The sequence below is a fragment of the Dreissena polymorpha genome, chromosome 6 (assembly GCF_020536995.1).
Source record: "Dreissena polymorpha isolate Duluth1 chromosome 6, UMN_Dpol_1.0, whole genome shotgun sequence".
NCBI lineage: Eukaryota > Metazoa > Mollusca > Bivalvia > Myida > Dreissenidae > Dreissena > Dreissena polymorpha.
This window is the reverse complement of record NC_068360.1, coordinates 76,228,346-76,251,855: the sequence shown is the minus strand read 5'-3', so window position 1 is coordinate 76,251,855 and position 23,510 is coordinate 76,228,346. Positions and strand designations below refer to the sequence as shown.

The following is a 23,510-nucleotide window of genomic DNA, read 5'->3' as shown; positions in this document are numbered from 1 at the left end:
TGAACCACTCAATCTAAACTGTTACATGTACAGTACCTCCTTTCAGAAAAGTTTGCGAAAGTGAAAGTGAATTTCTGAGAATAAAAACATGCCTTTCTTTAAATTTTACCGAGTACTTTTCATTCCAAATCGTGATATAACTTGTCAGGTCTTTCATGCATGTAGACCTATTTGCATGCATAGTTTGGCAATCTCAAAACACGTTATTTACCTACTTATTACATTATGTGTTATGACCATTTGTGTATCAAAATGCATTATTTAATTGAAGTATTTTCAAATGCGTATAATTAAATGTGTTATCCGAAATCATTTTCAGATTTCATTATTCATGGAAAATTAAGAAAATTCTAGCAACAGAGACACATTTCTCATGTTTTTCATGTACAGATGAAAATCATGCCAAAGTTAGACTTCATGTATAACATCACGTCATTCTTCCTCCGGGAAAGCGTGTACTTTAATATTTAGATGCTGAATATCAACTTCATAGCGCAGAGGTCGCTAATATCTTTTATTTTGGTAGAAAAAAGAGCATTTTTTAATATGTGAAAACCTTTTCTCTAACTAAAAAAACTAGTTTATTACGCTCTACAGTGCAACATTCGTTGAGATATGGTCAGTAATAATCTGTGAAATGTACAGCTATTTGATACAATTTCACGTGGGGTCGGCGTGTATTCGGCTGCCTGAGCGCTGATTGGTTGACGTGCTTACCAAGAAGAATTTGATTGACAGCTGGAAAAATCAATATTGGCCACTCGCTGAGAAATTCGTTGAAAACAGTAGCTCTTAGGCGGAGTTAATGGACTGACTGAATGACCAGGCGTCACTCTACTATAGTACGGTTATTCCTCGTCAATTATGGTCGTTTTGCATGATCAAAAATTCTGATCGCAATTTTCAAGATTCGGGAAAAAACAACCAATTTTCTGGCGATTTTAACAGATGAATTCGATCGGCAATCGGTTAATAATGACAACCCTGCATGTATATGTAACATAACACAAAAAAGTTGATACCATGGCAAACACTAATTTCTCATATAAAATCCCAACATCATAATAGCTGTCTACCACCACAGTTACTTGATATGCATAATATCAGTAAGCCTGGGAAGACACATGAGCTGCGCACTTTGAAAACGGGGCTTATTGCTGCACATTAAGTGTTGTCCCAGTTTGCCATTGCAGTCTATACAGGTTTATCAAGGTCAACACTTTAGTATTATATCGAATGTTCATTTAACCCATTTATGCCCAGTGGAGTCTCCCATCCTTCTAAATTGGATCAATTTATTTCCAAAATTAGGGATGTCTAGTATATTTATTTCTTTATTTAGAATATTACTTACTGAAATTCCTTTAAGCAAAGAGCGCAGACCCTGATGAGACGCCGCATCATGCGGCGTCTCATCTGGGTCTACGCTGTTTGCAAAGTCCTTTTTTCAGGACGCTAGGCATAAATGGGTTAAATGTGGTCTCTTCAAAACTAAAATCCTGTCTAGTCAAAAGGTACAGTCACTGTTAGCACACTTCACAGGCTAATCAGGAATGACACTTTACACATATGCATTAAACCCTGTTTTCCTAAAGCGTGGCTCAAGTTTAAATTCCCATTTCCCAGTGACTTCCCAACTATGTAATCTCAAAATGGGTACGGGTTACACACAATCATACTCCAACAGAGCCTAAATGGTATAAAACCATTCACCTGTCAAATGTCTCAAATTGTTTCCAATAAAATCACAACAAACAACGGGAGAACAATTAAACTTTGATACTATGTCTATGATTGTAAACAATGGTTCACGATCTCATAAGAATACATGTATGCAACAAAACCCATGTATCTAATGCCCATGGAAAATTTACTAATAAAACAGAACAAGGTTAATTAAAGTTCATTCCAAAACAGTGGTTCACTTGACCTTAATCTGTCTATCAAAAAATTACTATTGAAAAAGTCAATACTATCTAATTACGCATTCAAATCAGGTGTAAATAATACAAAGTATGGAAAAACACCAAGGGAGAAAACTCATCAAAGAAGAGAAACCAGTTGTTTTCTAAAGATTAGATTATCTCCCTTTGTTCACAAGTTGCAACCTTACAGATACAATTTGGCAATGTTCTGACAAAATAATTCCTTCTGATGAAAACTGGACAATATTTGTACACTGACAGATGAATATCAATAGTAAACCAGAGATGTGTTTGTCTGAAACACATTGCCCCATACTGTGCCGCTTTGAAGCCATATATTTGACCTTTGACCTTAAAGGATAGCCTTGACCTTGACCTTTCATCACTCAAAATGTGCAGCTCCATGAGATACACATGCATGCCAAATATCAAGTTGCTATCTTAAATATTGCAAAAGTTATTGCAAAAGTTAAACTAAGGTTAAAGTTAAAATGTGAAAGACACATACAATGACAGACTGACAGGCCAAAAACAATAAACTCCTGATCATTTGATCCTGGGGCATCAAAATGATTTCAATTCAATTGAAAATGATTTCAATTCAATTGAAAATGATATCAATGCTATCTTAACTAACAAAATACCAATTCAACCTGGAACTGCCACTGTCATGTCTGAATTGCAGGCCTCACTTTGTAAGAGAATATTTAACCCGTTTAAGCCTGGTGGACTCTCCCATCCTTCTAAACAATGGATCAATTTTTATCCCATCATCAGACGTGCATTGTCGAAATAAACCACTGTGGAATAAATTTTCCTCTATTTCAGCAGTGCTGAAATATAGCTGTTACGCGCGGCGAAGAATGTTCATATTACTCGGAATCAACTATAAAGAAATCATTTTTAGTAAAATCGAATCAGATTCAACAAAACAAACAATTTGATACCAAGATGTAATATATTTTTAACACATAATGCAACTCAAAAAGCAAATAAACATTATTTACAAATATTAAGTGCGCGTACTCGTGACGTCATTATTAACACGTCATACGACACAATGCATGTTGTTTCACGCTAAAGATGCAGTGTCTTTTTTTCATTATTTCTTAAAAATTGGGGACGTAGAGGTATGATAAACAGAAAAACAGGTTAGTTACTGATCTTTTTGTAATGTATGAGGCTCGACACGATTTAAATAATGAAACAATGTTTGCTTAAAATGTCTTTGGGATTTTCCGTCTAGTTCGATTTTCCTATTCTATTTTTAAAGAAATAATTTACGACTAAGAAAACTGATGGGATAAATTGAATACTAGGTCGGTGCCGAATAAAGCAAAGTTTATCTTGCTCGGCACGAAAATCTGAACCACTCGCCAAGGCTCGTGGTTCAGATTTTCTAAGCCTCGCAAAATAAACTTTGCTTTATTCGGCACCGACCTAGTATTCTCTATATTTCCAAAATTAGGGATGGCTAGCATATTTATTTCTATATTCAGAAATTCCTTTGAGCAAAAAGCGCAAATCCAGATGAGACGCCGCATGATGGGTCTAAGCTGTTTGCCAAGGCCTTTTTTCTAGATGCTATGCATAAATGGGTTAAACATTGACATGTGGTTTCGATATTACAACACTCTTACACAAGGTGACTTTTAGCATATAAACATCATAGTAAATAATATATTGTTCAGGCGGCGTAACTTTCAATTATCTGGAACACCCACTAGCTACCACAATCATACCTGTATGAATAAACGTGCAATATAATTATGAAATTCAGCTCATTCGTATTGATGAAACTGCAGTTATCAGAGGTGGTCATATATGTATATAATTTGCTTTCTGGGATAACTGGGATTAATGCATGTGCAAAATATGTCCTCCCAGATTACCCTGTGCAGTACAAGGACTAATCAATAAAGACAATTTCTGCCTAGACTGGAGTTCAGACAAGCAGAAACTAAACTTTCTTTAAACAAACAATTCCATAAGATCATTAACCTTTTCAGTGCGGGAACTGAATTTTGAAGGCCTTTGCAAACAGTTTGGATCCAGATGATACGCCACAGAACGTGGCGTCTCATCACGATCCAAATTGTTTGCTATTCTGATAATATTCTTCGAAAAAATTGAAGAAAATGCTAATTTTAGAAATTAAGCAGACAACATTTTAGCAGACGACAAATTTCCCAGCATGCAAAGGGTTAATGTCTTCCATGAAAAGCATGTGAGGACAGCGCAGGCTAATCTGGGACACCTCTTTTCCCACATGCATTAAGCCCTGTTTTCCCAGAGTGCATCTAATATAAATCAAGCAACAAAGCCTAAAAACATAAATGGTTCACAAAATTTACCTTTTCTTTACCGGGGTGATGGAGCATCGGCGACACGCTTTCTTACTTTTCCCGTTCTCGGACACAGAAAAATCTGGCATGCAGACGCAGGGCATAAATGTCATCCCCATGGCAGCCATGTTTGGGTACGAGAAATACTGGTCGTTCTCCACCGTTATGGGGCTTACCGAGTACTGACGGAACGGCCCAGTTGGAGACGACATCTCCAAGGCAATTGACTGAGGAATCATCCGCCGAAAGCTTGGTGGACTGAAGTGCCTAGCTTGTGCAGAGTTCATGGACGTATTAGCCGCAGTTTCCATGTCCATTGGTACAGGACTTGGGCAGAAATTAGCATAACGACTAGAAACTAGGTCAATCGTTAACGGGCGCTCATTTTGAGAATCACGCGCCCCTTGCTTTTTCCCACCTGCATACGGCAAAGTGTTATAGTATTGTGCATCCGACATTTTTGTTTGTTTGTTTATAACAATCTCTTTCAAACATGTAAGTCACTTAAGAGACTTATGAATAATCCTAAAGATCTCATAGGCAAACAAACATACAGAAAAACTTCCGTGGATTAATTCCTGCGCAGCACTTAAAATATAATCACATCACATAGGTCCTGTTGTTCGTGGTTAACTCCTGATCTATTAGTTTTTATATTGCTTTTAAAGCATTCAAACTCCATTATCCAGTAAAGTATAATTTAGTCCACATCCAAACTATTTCTACATCATCGATTTCGCTTGTTTGTTAAATTCACTCCCACTACACCATTCCGGATTGTTTAAATTGAAATTCACTTAGGTTAACAGTAAATATATCTGACATTCTTGTATATCCTCCTACAAGAGCATTTTCATTAACTCTTTCAGTGCGGGAACCAAATTTTGAAGGCCTTTGCACACAGTTTGGATCCAGATGAGACGCCACAGAACGTGGCGTCTCATCAGGATCCAAACTGTTTGCTATTCTGATAGTATTCTTAGAAAAAAAATCTAAGAAAATGCTAATTTTAGAAATTCAGCAGACGACATTTTAGCAGACGACAAATTTCCCAGCATGCAAAGGGTTAAGAAGTGTTTCTAAATCAAATGAGCCGTGCTCTGTGAAAAGAGGGTTCAATGCATGTGCGTCAAGTATTTCCCAGATTAGCCTCTGCAGTCTGCACAGGCTAATCAGGGACAACACTTTCTGCATAAACTGGATTTTTTTTAAGAAGAAACTTTCTTTAAATAAAATATATCATAAAAGCAGAAAGTGTCTTCCCTGATTTGCCTGTACAAATCCGCACTGGGAAGACACCTTACGCACATGCATTAAACCCCCTTTTCACAGAGCATGGCCCAAATCTTAATTCCACTCCTAGTCTTATCCAACTCTACTATCTTATACATACACACTGTTTACAATATATGCTGCGATACCTATACCCTATTAATAGCTAATCTAAATTAGGTCATACATATCATACATTCTTAATACTTCAAACTAAATTTCCGAGATCCATATCTTTGTAATGCAATCCAGATGATGACATTTTTAAAACAGCCTTATCAACAATAATGTTTTCTGCCTTTTTCATTCCATAATCACACCACGGCAGGTAAACATTATTACACAAACTGTCTTACAACCTACATACAAAAAGTCAAACCAGAATATTTAATGAAGAACAATTATAATTCACCAAAAGATTTCTTCATTAACATATTTTTAAGCATTTTAACACAGCTACTGCATGAAACATTCTCAAGACACTTAATCCATGTATATTTTTTGCCTTGTGCGTGAAGGAAAATAATACATCCCATCAACTTGTTTGTAGCTGTCTTCTGTCAAAACAAAACGAAAAACCACTAATTAATGTGTGTCTGGCAAACATGCTTCATAAATTATTCTTAATGCTATTCACAGTATTTGTTTATCATATAAAGTCTTGTCATGATTTATGTTGTTTGATAAACTGAAAACAATCATGGACGAATTCAGTGAAACCACTTACATACCACATGTAAATTAAACAAAAGCTGTAACCATCGGATGATATATTCCCCCAAAAAATGCTTTTTCCAAACCTAAACGCAGATTTTGAAACCTAAACCCGGACCCTAAGTTCAAGGTGAAGGTCAAAGAGGTCAAAATGTGTGTGCATATGGAAAGGCTTGTCCTTATACACATGCATACCAAACATAAAGGCTGAATCTGAAGCAACATAGAAGTTATGAGCATTTTTTGAAACCTAAACGCAAAGTGTGATGGCCAGACAGAAAGACGGACAGAAAGACGGACGAACATGCGATCACTATATGCCCACTTTCGGGGGGCATAAAAATAAACAGCTATGTATTCAGCATGCTACACATCAGCGACTGGCCAGAAAATCCAGGACTATCAAATGTCCTCACCAACAACCAAACAAAACAACTAACTTACAACAACCAAAAATGAACTCAACAACCACACGAGCAACTGACAACAACCAAACAGTACTCTTAAAACACCCATCCACACAAGAAAAAAACATACTTTAAAAACACCCAACTAACACGCCAACAACAACCAAACAGTGCTCTACAACTTACCAACCAAAAAACAAACAACAACCAAATTGTAATTACAACTATCCAATCAAAAACAACCAAACCGTACTGTACAACTACCAAACCAACAAACAACAACAAAACAGAACTATATAACAACTCAACTAACCAACCAACCAACTAATCAACCATCCAACCAACCAACTAATCAACCAACTAACAACAACAGAACAGCATTATACAACCACTAAACCACCCAACCAAACAACTAATCAACCAACCAACTAACAACAACAAAACACAATTGTGTAACCACTCAACCATCCAACCAACTAACCAACCAACTTACCAGCAAGCCAATTAACAAACCAACAACAACAAAACAGGACTGTGTAACCACTCAACCACCCAACCAACCAACATCTGCCAGACTACCTCTCTAAACAACTAACCAACCAGCCAATTAACAAACGAACAACAATGAAACAGCACTGTGTAACCACTCAACCAACTAATCAACCAACCAACCAACTAACAACAACAAAACAGAACTGTGTAACCACTCAACCTTCCAACTTACTAACCAACCAACTAACCAGCAAGCCAATTAACCAACTAACAACAACAAAACAGGACTGTGGTACCACTCAACCACCCAACCACCCAACCAACCAACCAACTAACCAACTTATAAACCAACTAACCAACCAACCAATGAACCAACTAAAAACAACAAAACAGGACTGTGTAACCATTCAACCAACCAACCAACTAACCAACTTACAAACCAACTAACCAACCACCCAACCAACAACAACAGAACATCATTATGCAACCACTCAACCACCCACCCAAACAACTAATCAACCAACCAATCAACAAACTAACTAACCAACCAATGAACCATTGCTTACAACAACAAAACAGGACTGTGTAACCACTTAACCACCTAGCCAACTAATCAACCAACCAACCAACTAACAACAACAAAACAGGACTGTGTAACCACCCAACCAACCAACATTTGAGACTAAATCTCTAAACATATTTTTCTGACATTTCCATTACTTGCTAAAATGAACATCATAACAAGACACAGACAGCAATCATAATACATTAATTATAACGTCACAGATATTAACACAACAGAAATACCATGGATACCTTTACACAACACCTACGCCAGAAGAAGCACTTTTGGCATTAAACACAAAATATAACCATTTACCACTTCGATACACATTTTGACGCATTTGTAGTCCTTAAAAAAAATGTGTGTAAGTCCCTTAGAAAGTTTAATTTAATTAAAGACCTTTCTTACTAGATTCCTGCTTAAAAGGCTTCATTTCCAACCCTAAGATTCTGATGAGCAGCAAACAGCACAAAATCTTAACAGAATGCGAATTACTCCCAGGCTGTTCTAGACATTTCACTTTGCTTCTGAGTGGGAAAGGGACAATGTATTTGCCAATTTACACAATTAAGAGGTCGCTGTGATTATGCATATGGTGTTTGCCAAGCGAATGTGAGGTTACAGGTCATCTTCACTGGAGCAGCATTCTCCATATTGTCTCTACAGACACCAAGTGCTGTTTCTTCCCAGAAATTAGACTAAAGAGTGTTTAAATAAGCATTACCCTTTGGCAGGGATCATATTTTCCCGCAACACCAATCGGTCCGGATATAAATGGGGAAAAGTATCCGAAAATGTATATCCGAAATCATGACAAATTACGTTAAAATATACCATTGATTTTGCCATTCATGAAAGTAGTATAATACATGTACAAGTAAAATTCCCGTAGGCATTTTTTTAAAAACGGAACGAGTTTTCTCAACTGGTTTTATCATTTGGTATTTCATTGTCGTTTCGTGTGCTGTTTTATCAGACTTTTTTCATCGTTGTCAATATTATTCATCTGTGTAAGTCTATACCGATGTTTTAAATTGTTGTCGACTCGATAATAGCTTACAAACATGCACTGAACCAAACAAGCCTGTGCGTAGGTTGGTTACTGACAACAACAAACAAAATAATTTAGAAATAATTTGTTGTCAAATAACCGACGGCCGATAGTTTAGATGTGTAGGGATTTAATCACGAGAGCGAAGCATTTGAAACCACGCATCTAATTTTCCGGTCGTGAGTTATTCAACAACAAAGTATAAAGTACACGAATTATTTCGATTCTAACACGCTTTTACTAATGATTTATTCAATATTTATTATTATTCTTGTGTACTATTTTATGTGAAGTTCCGCCCATAAAAATAACTTTCAGCTGTTCTGTCGATCAGATCCACGACTTTCATTCAATAATTATATTACCGGATTATTACGCTGGTGGAAATTGTATCGGCATGTTTTGTTTAGTTACAGCGCGTGCATTCAGACGCGTATTTTCGGATGCGTCTTTAATCCGCTGTTCACAAGTTTTTGATTCTTGGTCTGAAGTGCAATAAACCGGTCCTGACCGGTTTTAGAGACTGCAGCAAATGGTTTATCACACCTAATCGAGATAAGAATGTCATAAGGGTGTGTTAGCATGTACACTGTGTAATCGATTTCATGACATGGGAATTTTAATAGCAATCAGAATCGGACCGACTGTTTGGGATTTTCAATCGGTCTTTCATGACCCCAATCGGTCTAGGACCGACAAAACCGAAAAAAATATGATCCCTGCCCTTTGGATTTAATCAAGTTGTTAATATGACACAATATGGTTTAAACTAATGAGAAAACAATTGACAAGAAATATGGGATTATCAAACTACCAAGCAAAAAACAAACTGGCATGATGTGGCAGTATTTTTAGGGTTCAAATTTGGCCCCATTGCCCAATGGAAAAAAGTATATTTTTTCCTAAGTGGGACCTACAAATTCCCAAGTTGACCCTTTGCATGCTGGGAAATTTGTAGTCTGCTAAAATGTCGTCTGCTGAATTTGTAAAATTAGCATTTTCTTAGATTTTTTTCAAAGAATACTATAAGAAAAGCAAACAGTTTGGATCCCGTTCTGTGGCGTCTCATCTGGATCCAAACTGTTTGCAAAGGCCTTTAAAATTCGGTTCCAGCGCTTAAAGGGTTAATATGAAATTATTTGTTTTAAATCTGAATGTTTAGTTCCCAACCAGCCCCATACGGTGAACCTTAGTTAATATAATATTGTAAACACTTTTATTCTCACTTTTAAGCATTAGTTTGCAGACAACAACAACACTAATTTCCCAATATTAGTCAAAACTCTGTGATTTTTCCAAATCGAAAGGGACCCGGACAAATTCCCCCAAAAGGTGAAAAAAAAACCTGTTTGATCTAACCTATATTGGTTTCTACGTAACACATGAATAATTATATTTAAGGACACAATATTATAAGCCTTAAAGGTAAAGTGCTGGAAGAACAAACACATACTAACAACCTTCACCCCTCCTGAAAACAGTTTAATTTTTCTACAGCATGAATAAACACCAGCTCTAATTTACCACTCCATCAAAATAATACACACATTATTTGGCATCATAATGTATCCCCAAGATTTGTTTCCTGAAGTAGGTTAATTAGGCACTCCAATAAAATGTCAACCATTACTGACATCCCAGAGTACAACATTCATAACATATCCCATACTGCTGCAAGGGAAAAAAAACAAAAAGCATTAACAAAGACATTCCACCCTGAACTGAGGCTTCTACAGATATCCAAACATGCGTTGATTTGTTTTTGTAGGATTTTTTGCCCCTTTTGAACAGTATCTCAGACTAGCAGCTCACACTTTGTGATAAGCAGCATGATTAATAAATAAGCCGTGCTCTATCAAAAGGGCTTTAACCCTTTGCATGCTGGGAAATTTGTCGTCTGCTAAAATGTCGTCTGCTTAATATCCAAAATTAGCATTTTCTTCGATTTTTTTCAAAGAATACTATCAGAATAGCAAACAGTTTGGATCCTGATGAGACGCCACGTTCTGTGGCGTCTCATCTGGATCCAAACTGTTTGCAAAGGCCTTCAAAATTCGGTTCCCACACTGAAAGGGTTAAATGCATGTGCGTAATGTGTCGTCCCATATAAGCTTGCGCAGTCCGCACAGGCTAATCCAGGACGACACTTTGCGCCTTAACTGTATTTTTGCTATGAAAAGACTCTTAAAAACAAAAAAAATCATAAAAGCGGAAAGTGTCATCCCTGATTAGCCTGCGCAAACTGCACAGGCTTATCTGGGACAAGACTTAATGCAGGTGCATTTAACCCCTTTTTCAAACAGCACAGCTCCAATACTAAGACAACAAAATTCTAATGAACTGACAACTGCCCTGTTTGTATCTGAGAAAAATGCATCCTTAACCCATTTATGCCTAGTGGACTCTCCCATCCTTCTAAATTGGATCAATTTATTTCCAAAATTAGGGATGTCTAGTATATTTATTTCTATATTTAGAATATTTCTTCCAGAAATTCTTTTAAGCAAATCATGCGGCGTCTCATCTGGGTCTACGCTGTTTGCGAAGGCCTTTTTTCTAGACGCTAGGCATAAATGGGTTAAACACAAATAGTATTATTTCACCAACACACAAATATTCACATATTACTCATGTCAGAGACAATTGAATTGCCAGAAAGTCAATATAATATTCTTAACACCAATGCCACTGGAAGTGACCTATTTAAACATAGGCTATTCAAAAATCATTTAAAAAAAAATTGTGACGCAAATTTTCCCAAATAAAATATATTGGCCGTACTCTTTGAAAAAGGGGGTTTATTAATGCATGTGCATAAAGTGTTGTCCCAGATTAGCCTGTGCAGTCTGCACAGGCTAATCAAGGATTACACTTTCCGCTTGTATGATATTTTTAGTAAAGAAAGTCTCTTCTTGGCAAAAATCAAGTTTTGGCGGAAAGTGTCGTTCCGTACGGTTCCTGATTAGCCTGTGCGAACTGCACAGGCTAAGGCTTATCTGGGATGATACTTTACGCACATGCAATAAAACCCCTTTTCACAGAGCAATTGGCCCATATGGAATCATTAGTGACAAGATACTGACAAAATTGGAATAGCATGCCATAAATGACATAGTAAATTGATCTTTATTTAGTCTTTAACGTTTGCATTGATTTTATTAAATGTTTTTTTTTCTGTGGGATATTTTCACAATTGTATTTGCTTGATTTTATCTCAAAATGGGACATATGAAATACTGCAAGTAAATACTAATTCCAACTTTGCTTATGGTATTCATAATTTTCTTAATGTTACCCTATTTTTATCACCAAACAAATGCTTACATTCCTTATATAATGTATATTTGATAGCAGAGAATCAAAGAAACAAACTGCAACATAAAAATGTTCATTATTACACATTTATTTTCCATCATTCTATTAACCATTTCCCACTCAGAAGCAAAGTGAAAATGATTATGTACAAACAGCATAAAACCAGAACAGCATGCAAGAAACTCGCTGTCTGTTCAGGTTTAAATTTGTTTGCTGCTCATTAGTATTTAAGGTTTGGAGATGAAGCCTTAAAAACTTGAATCTAGTAAGAAAGGTCTTAAATGAAATATAACTTTCTAATGTACTACAAAATTAATGCATGAAAATCTGTACCTATTTGGGAAAGGGTTAAATAAAACCTTTCTCAACCACAGCAATCACAACTAATCCAGTGGCTGTCATTCAGTGTCAATGTCAACGTGCAGAGACCAGTAAGGTCAATACTCTTTAATTTATCGGTCATCCTGGCCTTATCCAATTGTTACTTGGACTATGTCATGCGAGTTCAAAATGTACATGTTACAATTGGTTTACTGACCGTTATTATATGACTGAATTACTGTTATTGAAATAGAAAATGTGAAAACCCCAACAAAACAAACAATTGAATAAAGTATGTATACTGCTAGCAGTACAAGACAGTTTTCAACCAGCAAATTTATCTCACCTTGTCCCTCCCCCAACCCCACCCCTGCCCCTCTTCCCACCCTTCCACTAAGCTACTATCCCACCCCACCCCTTCACTTTACTGTTACTGTCCCTTTGACTTCATAACTTAAATTATTTTATTAGTTAATAGTACATGTCAGTTTGTTTTTCACCATCACATAAATAAACATGCTCAAGTACTCTGAAACTGACTTCATTGTCCAACAAATAAGATACCTGAATTTTAATAGCATATGTTTTAGGACAGTGAACTATTTTTAAACCGTTATCAACAAATCCAGTTAGGACTGGTTTCACTGTCATATATTAAAAGCATTTTTTTTCCATCTTTTAGAGTACCCATAAAAGGTTCTTTTCAAAATGAAGGAAAACTAAACAAGAAATATCTTTAAAAAAGATATACGGCGTAAATAGTTTAATGAATGAGATCAAGGATAGCGAATGTCTTTTTCTGTGCAGTTCTTAGCTGCATCACACGCAGTACAGGATGTTACGGGGAGTTTTCGCGGCTTATTTTACATTATAACATATTGCTGGTCATAAACCTATAGATACAAAACAGAAAACCAAAAGAAGAATGGAAGTGAAATTTAAACATATGAGTCAACCGGCCACACGAGAAGTATCCGTATTTATAGGCGCGTTCTTCGAACAAACCTGTTTTAGTGGTTTGTCGGGCATTGCTATTTGATTCGATTATTAACAGTATCAATTATCATAGTGCTAATGCTTAAAGTGATATTATGGGCATTTTGCACTGTTGAATTGAGCTGAAAAGAATTAACAGGTCAAAATAGTTAGTTAAAATGTGGTTACTGATTAATTATCTGCAACTCACCTTGCTACCAGTTGTTTATAAAAATATATTTTATATTCGATATTCTTACGTGACCCACCCAGTCCTGTAAGCTGAAATGATCCGTAAAACAATTTCGTGTCTTTGTGTCGTATGAACAAATCTGCACTAAAACTAAATTTAGGTTCAACTCGTAAACGCATGATCAGTGGTCAAACGAAAGTACGGTTGATATTCAAATGCATTATTTTTCTCTTTCTGGTATATTGTTTTAGTATGATGATGATGCATTAATTAATATTAGTGTATATGAAGTAGAAACATCAAAAATAATCAACGGTTGCGATAGACACCTATAAACTGTTACATGCTCATAATATCACTTTAGTACATTAAGCAATATGGACGAATAATTATTGTTAAATTTATCAACAATAATATTTATCATTGTATTGTTGAAAACACATTAAGAATCTATTATTTACATACCATAATTATATTGCTGAATATTTTCATTTAACATATTTCTGGTCTAAAGAAAATTCCAGGTCACCTAGTTCACGGATAGCGTCTTTATTATATAACGATTATTTTACTGGCCGCCAACTCCGGTGATGACCTGTATATAAACTCTGAATGTCCGCGAATTGACCCGATATACCTCGCGGGTTGAAATGCAATGCTTTAAAGTGAGGCCTCGCTTCCATTGCTCTTTATACTTTTACATGTTAACATGTTGACAGGAATAAGGAAGTAAGTACTAAATATGAGAACATAGCCTTTTAAGTATAAACGCTCTTGCGCTGGTAATACTCTGAAAATAAAAGGTGTACGCACAAACTGTATTGATGTAGAGAATTGAGTGTAAAACTGTTCTATCTATTAAGCCTTTTCATTCGAGATAAAATTGTTTCATACAGTAAAACAGTGTTACAAAGACGCGGATATGTTTCCAATGTTCTGGTGGTATACTCAAATCAGCCAATGGAATAAATGAAGTGTATTCATTCGTACCTAGCCGCGGGAAATTTTATTGGACACTTACAAAGGTCAGGCTAAGGTGAAAAGCTGGCTTATGCAGCTTACGCCGAAAAATTCCCAATTAAAATCTGAAAAATTCCTAAAAGAAAGAAAAATTGCATCAATTTTGTTGATATAAACAAAAAGCATTATCTGCAAGTGAACAAATCAAATGTGCACTTCTATTGAACTTTTCAAGCCAAAATGCATGTAAATGAATATTTTAATTGGTTTGTGTGACTAAGTACCAAGTAATTACACCGATCTATAATACCCAATTTGAACATTTCACGACACCAATTTTTGCAATTTCATGGGCTTCTTTTTCCCAATCCCAAACTTTGCAGCGCTTATTGTTTCCTATTGGCGTGGTACCGGTAAAAACTGCGCGAAAATTATGCAGACATGTAGATTATGCAGACAGAACGTCACATGGAAAGTGTACATGTATTTTGTGTTGTATAAAAACATGAACATCACGTCAGGCGATGTACGCGTGTTCAACTGAAAAAAAAACGCCCCGATTGGACGTTATTTCATCACATCTTTAAATAGAAACAAATGCCAAATTTTATTTTACACTTAAGAAAAATGACGAATGCTTGTATTTCTTGAAATTCATGAGAACTTTTATCGTAAATATTTACCAGAATTTGCAGTTTTAAAACTGGAATATACAGGATTATCGGGTAATGAGTATTTACTGTTACCTTTGTTATTATCACTATCTGTGCACATGGATTTTAAATTTGAATACTGGTGTGTTGCTCTCAGTATAGATTTCTATATATAGCGACTGGAAAAATACTAAGTATGCAGTAATAGATACATTAAATAAATTATGATTTTAAATATTATTATAATTGTTCTTTTAAAATTTATTGACTAACTTATCATTTTAAAAAGATTTCTATTTTATGATGCGCACCGACTCGGTGTCTTATCGCAGTTTGCCTCGGCTGACAGATGCGAAGCATCGCGGCGAAATATGATATGCTGCCGCATACTGATCTCGAAATATGTTTGTTCTGTGTTGGCTGTACTGTACATGTAGCTTTTTGTATGGAATTTCCTGACTGTTGTGAATAATACTCTTTTAAGGCACAGCCGTTAATCGATCACGCGCGCAACATCTTTTTTGAGATGCATTAATGGCATGAATTACAATGGCAGAATAATTATATATATATATATAACTGTGAACAATCAGATCATAATACTTGCCAGTCATGTTTCTGAGAATTAAAATATACTAAACTTATAACTGTGACTTAACACCAAACTAAACAGGTCCAAATTTGTCCTTGTGACAATAGTTTACTGTCACACAAATGTACATGCTACATTACTTAGAAACTGAATTTTGTCACGGTTCAGCAAATAAGATACCTGAATTTTAATAAAAAATGTTTCAGGTTTGTGAACTATTTTTAAACTGTAATACAGTAGAATTGCAATAACTCGAGCTGGCGATTTCTCGAAAACTGGCGATTACTCGAGCATTAAAGAAAGTCCCTAGCATTTTCCTTTTATGTCTTTATAAAAATACCCGCAATAACTCAAACATGCGATTTTCGATAACTCGAGGTCGTGTGCCGGTCCCTGAAAGGCATTTCACACCTAATTAACTGGCAGTTTTTTGAAGACGCTTTCTCGTCTGGTCGGTGCTAAAAATATTCGAGTTGTGAAAACAGCTCAATCAAGCAGACAAAAGACGCTCGATTAGGTGTGAAGTTAGTTGCAGTTTGAGAAACACTGCAAATTGTCATCCTTTGAGAAGCAGATCAAAGCTACACAGTTTTAATGATAATTAAATAATTACCAGCTATCGATAATTATCGCGAAACGTCTTCCGCCATCAGTTCTGGGAAGCTGATGGGTTGCGACGATCTTCAATCCTTGACTTTGCGCAACACAAGTCTGACTAATGTACATAAAATGCAAAGTGTGTAGTGATTATGTTGTTTTTAGTGTGTGTGTGTTTTTCATGCGCATGTACATACCTTGTGTGCTTTTTTGAATAATTATGCTACATGTACAGTGAATATTGATGAGATATTTTTGATAATATTTATGTTTTGTGTGTATGTTGAAATAATTAAATGAATTTACGATCATCTTAATTGTTTTGTTTATTATACTGTAACCTTAAGCGATTTTTACAAAGCCTTTTCTTTCTCTAGCACCGTCTTAAATGTAAATAAAGCGTTTGCGGTCAGAATATAGCATTATTAACCAAGACAGTGAAAACAAATAATACCATGGATTACTCGAAACCTGTGATTACTCGAGCATCGATGTCGGTCCCGTGATTCCTCGAGTTATCGCAGTTTTACTGTAAACAAATCCATTAAGGACTGGTTTAAAGATCATATATTTATAATAACAAAAAAAACATAAATAATGTTTGACCTTCTTGACCTAGGGTTATACATGATACACATGAGTGTACACTTCAATGAATTTATGAGAACATCTCATCTTACAGGAAAGTCTAATGTACACAGCTTTCTGTATGGTCCAGACACAATGCCAATATATGTATCCCGGAAAAAAGCAACTTTTTGGAAAAACCCACTAATCTGCTGGTACAAATAAACATGACCCATTTATAATCCTTTCAAAATCACACATCGTATCAACCGTTATTATTTAAAGTAAGCTATCATTGGTTGATTTAATGGACCAGCATTGTTTGTACCGGGGTGATTAGTGGGTTTTTCTAAACGCATGCATTTCCGGGATCAGTCTATAGAAACTATTGAGAAATAATGTCTATCTAACATGTTACCATAATTTCCAGTCATTTTGGCATAATTGCCAGGATAATTTATATCCAGGCTTAACCCTTTCCCCCATTAGAAGCAAAGTTAAAATGGCTTTTGCAACCAGGATAAAACCATAACAGCCTGCGAGTAACTCACAGTCTGTTCAGCTTTTATGCTGTTTGCTCCTCATCAGTAAGGGTTGGAAATGAAGCCTTTAAATCGTATATGTAGTAACAAAGGTCTTTAATTAAATTCAACTTTCTATGGGACTACAAATGCATCAAAATACATATCTAAGTGGTACATGGTTTAATACTACCAACTTCTAGCATAAACTCTCCATTGACATTATAGTATTATACACTGTTTCAATTCCATGACTGTCATTTTAAATTTAATAACCATCACTAACAGACTGAAATGTTTACTTACATCTTCTTTAACATTTACTTTTTACTTTCAATGTTTGATAATTTACCTCGAAATTTAGATTGTTTTGGAATTAAATACATACAAAATATATATTATAAATATTTGCAATTGCTAAAGAAGATAATCTAGACACTATCCACTTGCTTTACTACGATTATAACTGATTTAGACATGGTCAAACATTTTTAAGAGAATGTTATTTCAAGGCTACTGAATTCTATGATAGTCGAACATCTCAATTTCATCGCTAACCACAAGCTTGTAATAAACTTCATCAATGCTAGAACAGTATATCTATCATAAAATCTATGAACCCTACTGTAATCAATAATGGAATTTAATCAACACTTCCAGTATTCTATTATTAGTATTAAACAAATGTGAAGATCACTCACACAATTATAATTATTGATGCCTAACACAGCTGCACTATTAAATCAATTTTTTTTTCACACAAATCCCTTATTAATAAAAAAACAACACACACACTATAATCCACAAGGGGATTTAAAACCACTGTGCACATTTCAACCATTTCAAGCAGTAAGTATATAATACAGGTTAATTAATAGACACAACTGTTACATGTGCTGTAGACTTGAACACTGTAGTAAACATGTCACCCATTGATAAATACCAGACTTGTAGTACACCTTGAACAGCGCAGCGTAAAACAGCCTGTGGTGACCTTGTTTATCTCCGAGCAAAGACAAGTCAGGCCACAATCGTGCTACTGAATGTAGAAAAAGTGCATTTTACCAATAACACATGTAATCCCTTGTATGTACTTAAGTATACCATAACCTATTTATGTAAACAGGTCATTTAGATAAATGTCAGCTGCATTACTTGAAGGCTTAAATGCTTGTCTTGGAATTATAATGTAACTGATTTGTTGACATATTGAAACTTAAACACTTCAGCCTTTCCTCAACCTTGTGAGAGGAATTCAACCTTTCAAGACAGCAGTATGAGCAAGTTTAATGCACCACGAAACAAATCCATTCCTCTCTGGAATCATCTGTCAACCACTGTTACTTCCTGGGCATTGTCATAATCACAGCAAGACGCTCATAATTCCTCAGTCACCTGATGCCGCGAGAAAAAAGCATTTCATTCTGTTGTCCCAAGGGCTTCAGAGAGTTTGTTATTGACTTACCACAAAATAATCCAGCACAAAATCTTTAAACCAGAAATATCCTGTTTTTCGGAGAAGTACATTTTATCTTCCAAGAGAAATAACAGATTGCTGTTTCTGTTGTTTTTTTCTGGTTCAAGCATTTTTCAATATTCAGGAGTAGCCTGGATGACCTTTATTAGCTTGCCAAGTATTGATTACGTCATCACAAACGGTGACAAATCAATACATCACATAGTATACAATAATGTAATATTGGTTTAGTCTTTTGTATCTTTAATCTATTGATGAGAACATGCCATTAGCATTTCCCAGCAGCAGTAAATCCACCTGTATGCTGTTTTTTACACCTTTGTAAACTGACATTCTTTGTGAAGTTTTTAGAGAAAGAAAAAAAATGTTTATTAAAAGAGTACATATTTTCAGTATTTTAAATTACTGGTTGAGTATTAACATGATAATGCAAAAACTTAAGAGATATGGAGAGTTTCTATGTTTACCTTCACTTCACAAGTGCATTATGCAGACGGAAACGCCAACATTTGGCTAAGAAAATTAGTTTGGACTTTTTCGGCGGATGGCAACTTAAATAATTGGCACTAAAATCAGCTTTCTCTTATATTTTATGCCTTTCTCTTATCTGATAAGCATGCAAGGGTAGTATGAAATTCCTCTGTTTTAAGATTTGTGTGCAAATAAAGAATACATCACAGCCATAATAAAGCATTTCTGGCAAATACTTTCAACACTGCTCGACATTATCATTCACTCTTATAATCATATCATTTATCATTGACAGCAACTTTTCCGAGAAATGCTTAACTTATCATATATAAGGGCACATTCCAAAACCTTTGATTCATTCCAATGTTACAAGCAATGCCATCCTACTTACTGCTATGCCATCAATACCTTGCACACCTGCCTGAGATTGAACACCCAACAGCTCACTCCCTTCTATCACATGTCACATAACTTTAGATCTCAGATAGTTTCACCCCCAACCACACACCCCAATGCCATCCCTTCTCTACTGCTATCATACAAGTGAATGTAACAGAAACTGAATACCATAATTAAGCCAACCTGTGTATGAATTCCTCAACAAACAAATTTAGACAACAATATTTTACATTTTTAGATAACCTTACACAACCTTGACCCCCATCCCCCCTCCTCACTAATTCTACCTGATTACCTGACTTTTGCACAACCACTTCCTATCCTAAAACAGTTCTCACACAGACCCAAAAACATAGCTGGAACCGGATTAGCTTTTAGGCAACCTCTGGGGAAACAAGGTTTAATGCATGAGGGCAAAGTGTTGTTCCAGGTTAGTCTGTGCAGTCAGCACAGGCAAATAAGGGACGACACTTTCCTTCTTAACTGGATTTTTAAAGACTTCCTTAAAACGGAAAATACAATAAAAGCAAAAATTGTTGTCCCTGATTAGCCTGTGTTGGCTGCAAAGGCTAATCTGGGAGGACACTTTTCACAAATTCATTAAGCCCAGTTTTCTCAGAGTGCGGCTCATGTGTTTACAGCTAATACATGTATGGACAATAGCTATCCTCATGTGTTTACAGCTAATACATGTATGGACAATAGCTATCCTCATGTGTTTACAGCTAATACATGTATGGACAATAGCTATCCTCATGTGTTTACAGCTAATACATGTATGGACAATAGCTATCCTCATGTGTTTACAGCTAATACATGTATGGACAATAGCTATCCTCATGTGTTTACAGCTAATACATGTATGGACAATAGCTATCCTCATTTCTATTCATAAACATGTCAATAGCTTATTGTTTTCAATATAAATAATATTATTTTTCAACAAGAACATATAAATAGGTGACAAATCCACTGATATGTCCTCCAATTACATATTCACACCAATAATTCCATCAACATCCCACAAGATAACAAGTCAAATTTCCTCCCAGTGAACAACAACACTAGTCCACAGGCAATAAGCAATTCTCTGTGAATTCCCTAACCAGCTATCAGGCCATAATGTCAATCAAGATCGCACAATTATCAATCAACACAAGGTCTAGTGTTTCAAAGTTGTTCCCTTGCCAACTGATGATCTGATCTTACTTTACTGTTATGGCAAACAAGACAATCTAAGAGACAATATAGGGCAACACATATAGAAGGAACAAAAAGTAGCGGCACAGATATCAATTTTTGTCTCAATTTGGGATCTGACCTGAAGTGAAACTCAAAAATTATTTATGACCCAAATCAATATTGTCAGTGGCAGAATTAAAGCAATTATATATTATCTTGAAAATTATTCACAAAACTCTCTTGGGAATAAAAGTTGTAGTTTGTATGTATGGATGTTTAGTAATGTCCAACAACTATTCAGTCAAACAAAAAGAATCATTGGTAAATGACAGAGTTAAGACTGCTACTCACACATTCTTTGTGAAAGCTTTTTGTCTTAACCCATTTATGCCTAGTGGACTCTCCCATCCTTCTAAATTGTATCAATTTATTTTCAAAATTAGGGATGTAAAGTATATTTATTTCTATATTTAGAATTTTTTTTACAGAAATTCCTTTAAACAAACAGCGCATGATGCAGCGTCTGATCTGGGTCTATGCTGTTTGCCTGCAAGGTCTTTATTTTCTAGATGCTAGGCATAAATGGGTTAACATGCCTTCCTCCAATTTGTAGTCCAGCACTGGTAATTGAGCTAGCCAATCCTGCTATATTCATAGAAAGAGTGCCATTGTCAAAGAGTCAATTGGTTTCTCCTGTTTCACCTTTGAGGTAAAAATTGTGACCTTGAGCTTTGACCTTGTGACGGGTTTATGTGTGTGCAGCTCCATCACAATATGCTTAAACTTTGGCCAAGTTTAGGACTTTGAACTCTGACTGAGCAAGGGGATTGGTTCTTAATATGCAACACTCCATCTCATGTTTATCACTTTTGCTGAGTATTTTAAAACCTTCTTTAGGGGACAAACAAATTCTCAGGAAAAAGTGTGTTCAGCCTGTAACCACCTCTACTGAATTTGTGTGCCCATAATAATTTTATTGTCATTTTTGCAAACATGCATATGAAATGAAAACATTTGCAAAAACCACACATAATATGTATTTTCCTTTAATAACTAATAATTATCAAAAATTTGCTTTACAAAAGTTTGGCGTTATGGCGAAACTCTACAGATGCCCCAATCAACATCATCATCTGAAAATACCTCAGTCAATGTGACAACTGACAGTTTCAGTAAATTTCATGGAATGGTGTTGGGTAATAGAATCCAAAGCCATTTCATTACTGCAGCAATCAAAGGGCAGGACAATTCTCCACAACAACAATGTTAATGTGAAAAGCCTCATTCCAATCTAACAATAACATAAAGGAACAACAAGCAATAACACTTCCATACATACTGAGAGAAGTTTGCTTGTCCCACAATATCGCCCTTGCCATTCAGGCAGTATTGATCATACTTTACTTCCTAGATAGTGCCTACAAGCTATGGATTTATGTCCAACAAACTTTGAAGACTTATTGTCTGATAAAGTTAAAAGCAATTCTTGCTCATTCACTAACCCTTACAGCGCTGGAACCGAATTTTAAAGGCCTTTGCAAACAGTTTGGATCTAGATAAGACGCCACAAAACGTGGCGTCTCATCAGGATCCAAACTGTTTGCTATTCTGATAGTATTCTTTGAAAAAAATCGAATGCCAATTTTAGAAATTCAGCAGACGACATTTTAGCAGATGAAAAATTTCCCAGCATGCAAAGAGTTAAAAAAAAATTGAGTTTCACTCTGGTAAAATGTGGCTTAACGCATGTGCAGCCTGCACAGGCTAATCTGAGAAAACCCTTTACCCACATGCATAGAGCATATTTTACCCTGAGCACGCCTGTAAAATATGTTGGCATCCATAATAATGTAGTAATGTACATCAGACCTACAATCTGATCTTGTTTGATTCCTTGAAAAAAAAAGACATGCCTCAAGGTTTTGACACACTTTGACAAGCAGGTCATGTCTTCCCTAGACAGTGTCCATTATACCTCCTACACAATCACTGATGATTTGTAAAGTCACAAGACCTTGCCAAGTTTATAGAGGTGCACTTTTTAAGTTAAAAACTATCCATGTCAGATTCATCAGTATTACTATTTCAAAATAATAGTCACACAAAATTTCGTCAAAAAAGGGCAATTTCATAAGGAGCATTATGTAGAAGATTTTTACTGTTCTGAAGGTCACCAGTTATTATTACTTGTACAATTTCTTCATATCTTAACAAACACAATAATGGGGTCTTATTCAGAGCTATCCAAGGGAGGGATCCAGTGTTTAGTAATCTCTGTAAGAGTAGTTTCCCTTCAATCAACAATCAACAATGTTTTGGTTGGTGAGTAATAGTTTTATATTCTTTCTATTCTGCTATTAAAATTTATCATATAAGTGAAGCCTGATGAAAAAAGCAAAAATCTGAAAAATGCAATAATTACAGGGGGGGGGGGGGGTTCAAGCCATTTTGGGAAAAAAGGAGTCTGGTCAAAATGGGATTTTTTCAATCGATAAAATGGCAAATTTGAGAAATTG

The 23,510-nt window shown here is 35.6% G+C and overlaps 1 protein-coding gene across 4 annotated transcripts in view; it reads right to left on the bottom strand.

Moving 5' to 3' along the window:
• Nucleotides 1-23,510, bottom strand: part of LOC127833606 (TSC22 domain family protein 3-like) — a 124,696-nt gene that overhangs the window by 89,235 nt on the left and 11,951 nt on the right. Inside the window, exons 1-2 of one of the 4 annotated variants that reach the window (XM_052358964.1) lie at nucleotides 18,259-18,387; nucleotides 4,280-5,109 (exon numbers count right to left, since the gene is read on the bottom strand). The exons of 2 other annotated variants lie outside the window; for them this stretch is intronic. In XM_052358964.1, coding sequence (XP_052214924.1) covers nucleotides 4,280-4,728 — 449 coding nt within the window. In that variant the 5' untranslated portion in view covers nucleotides 4,729-5,109; nucleotides 18,259-18,387. Of the gene's footprint in view, nucleotides 1-4,279; nucleotides 5,110-18,166; nucleotides 18,388-23,510 lie in introns of those variants that run through there. One more of the 4 variants, XM_052358963.1, reaches the window with a different exon arrangement.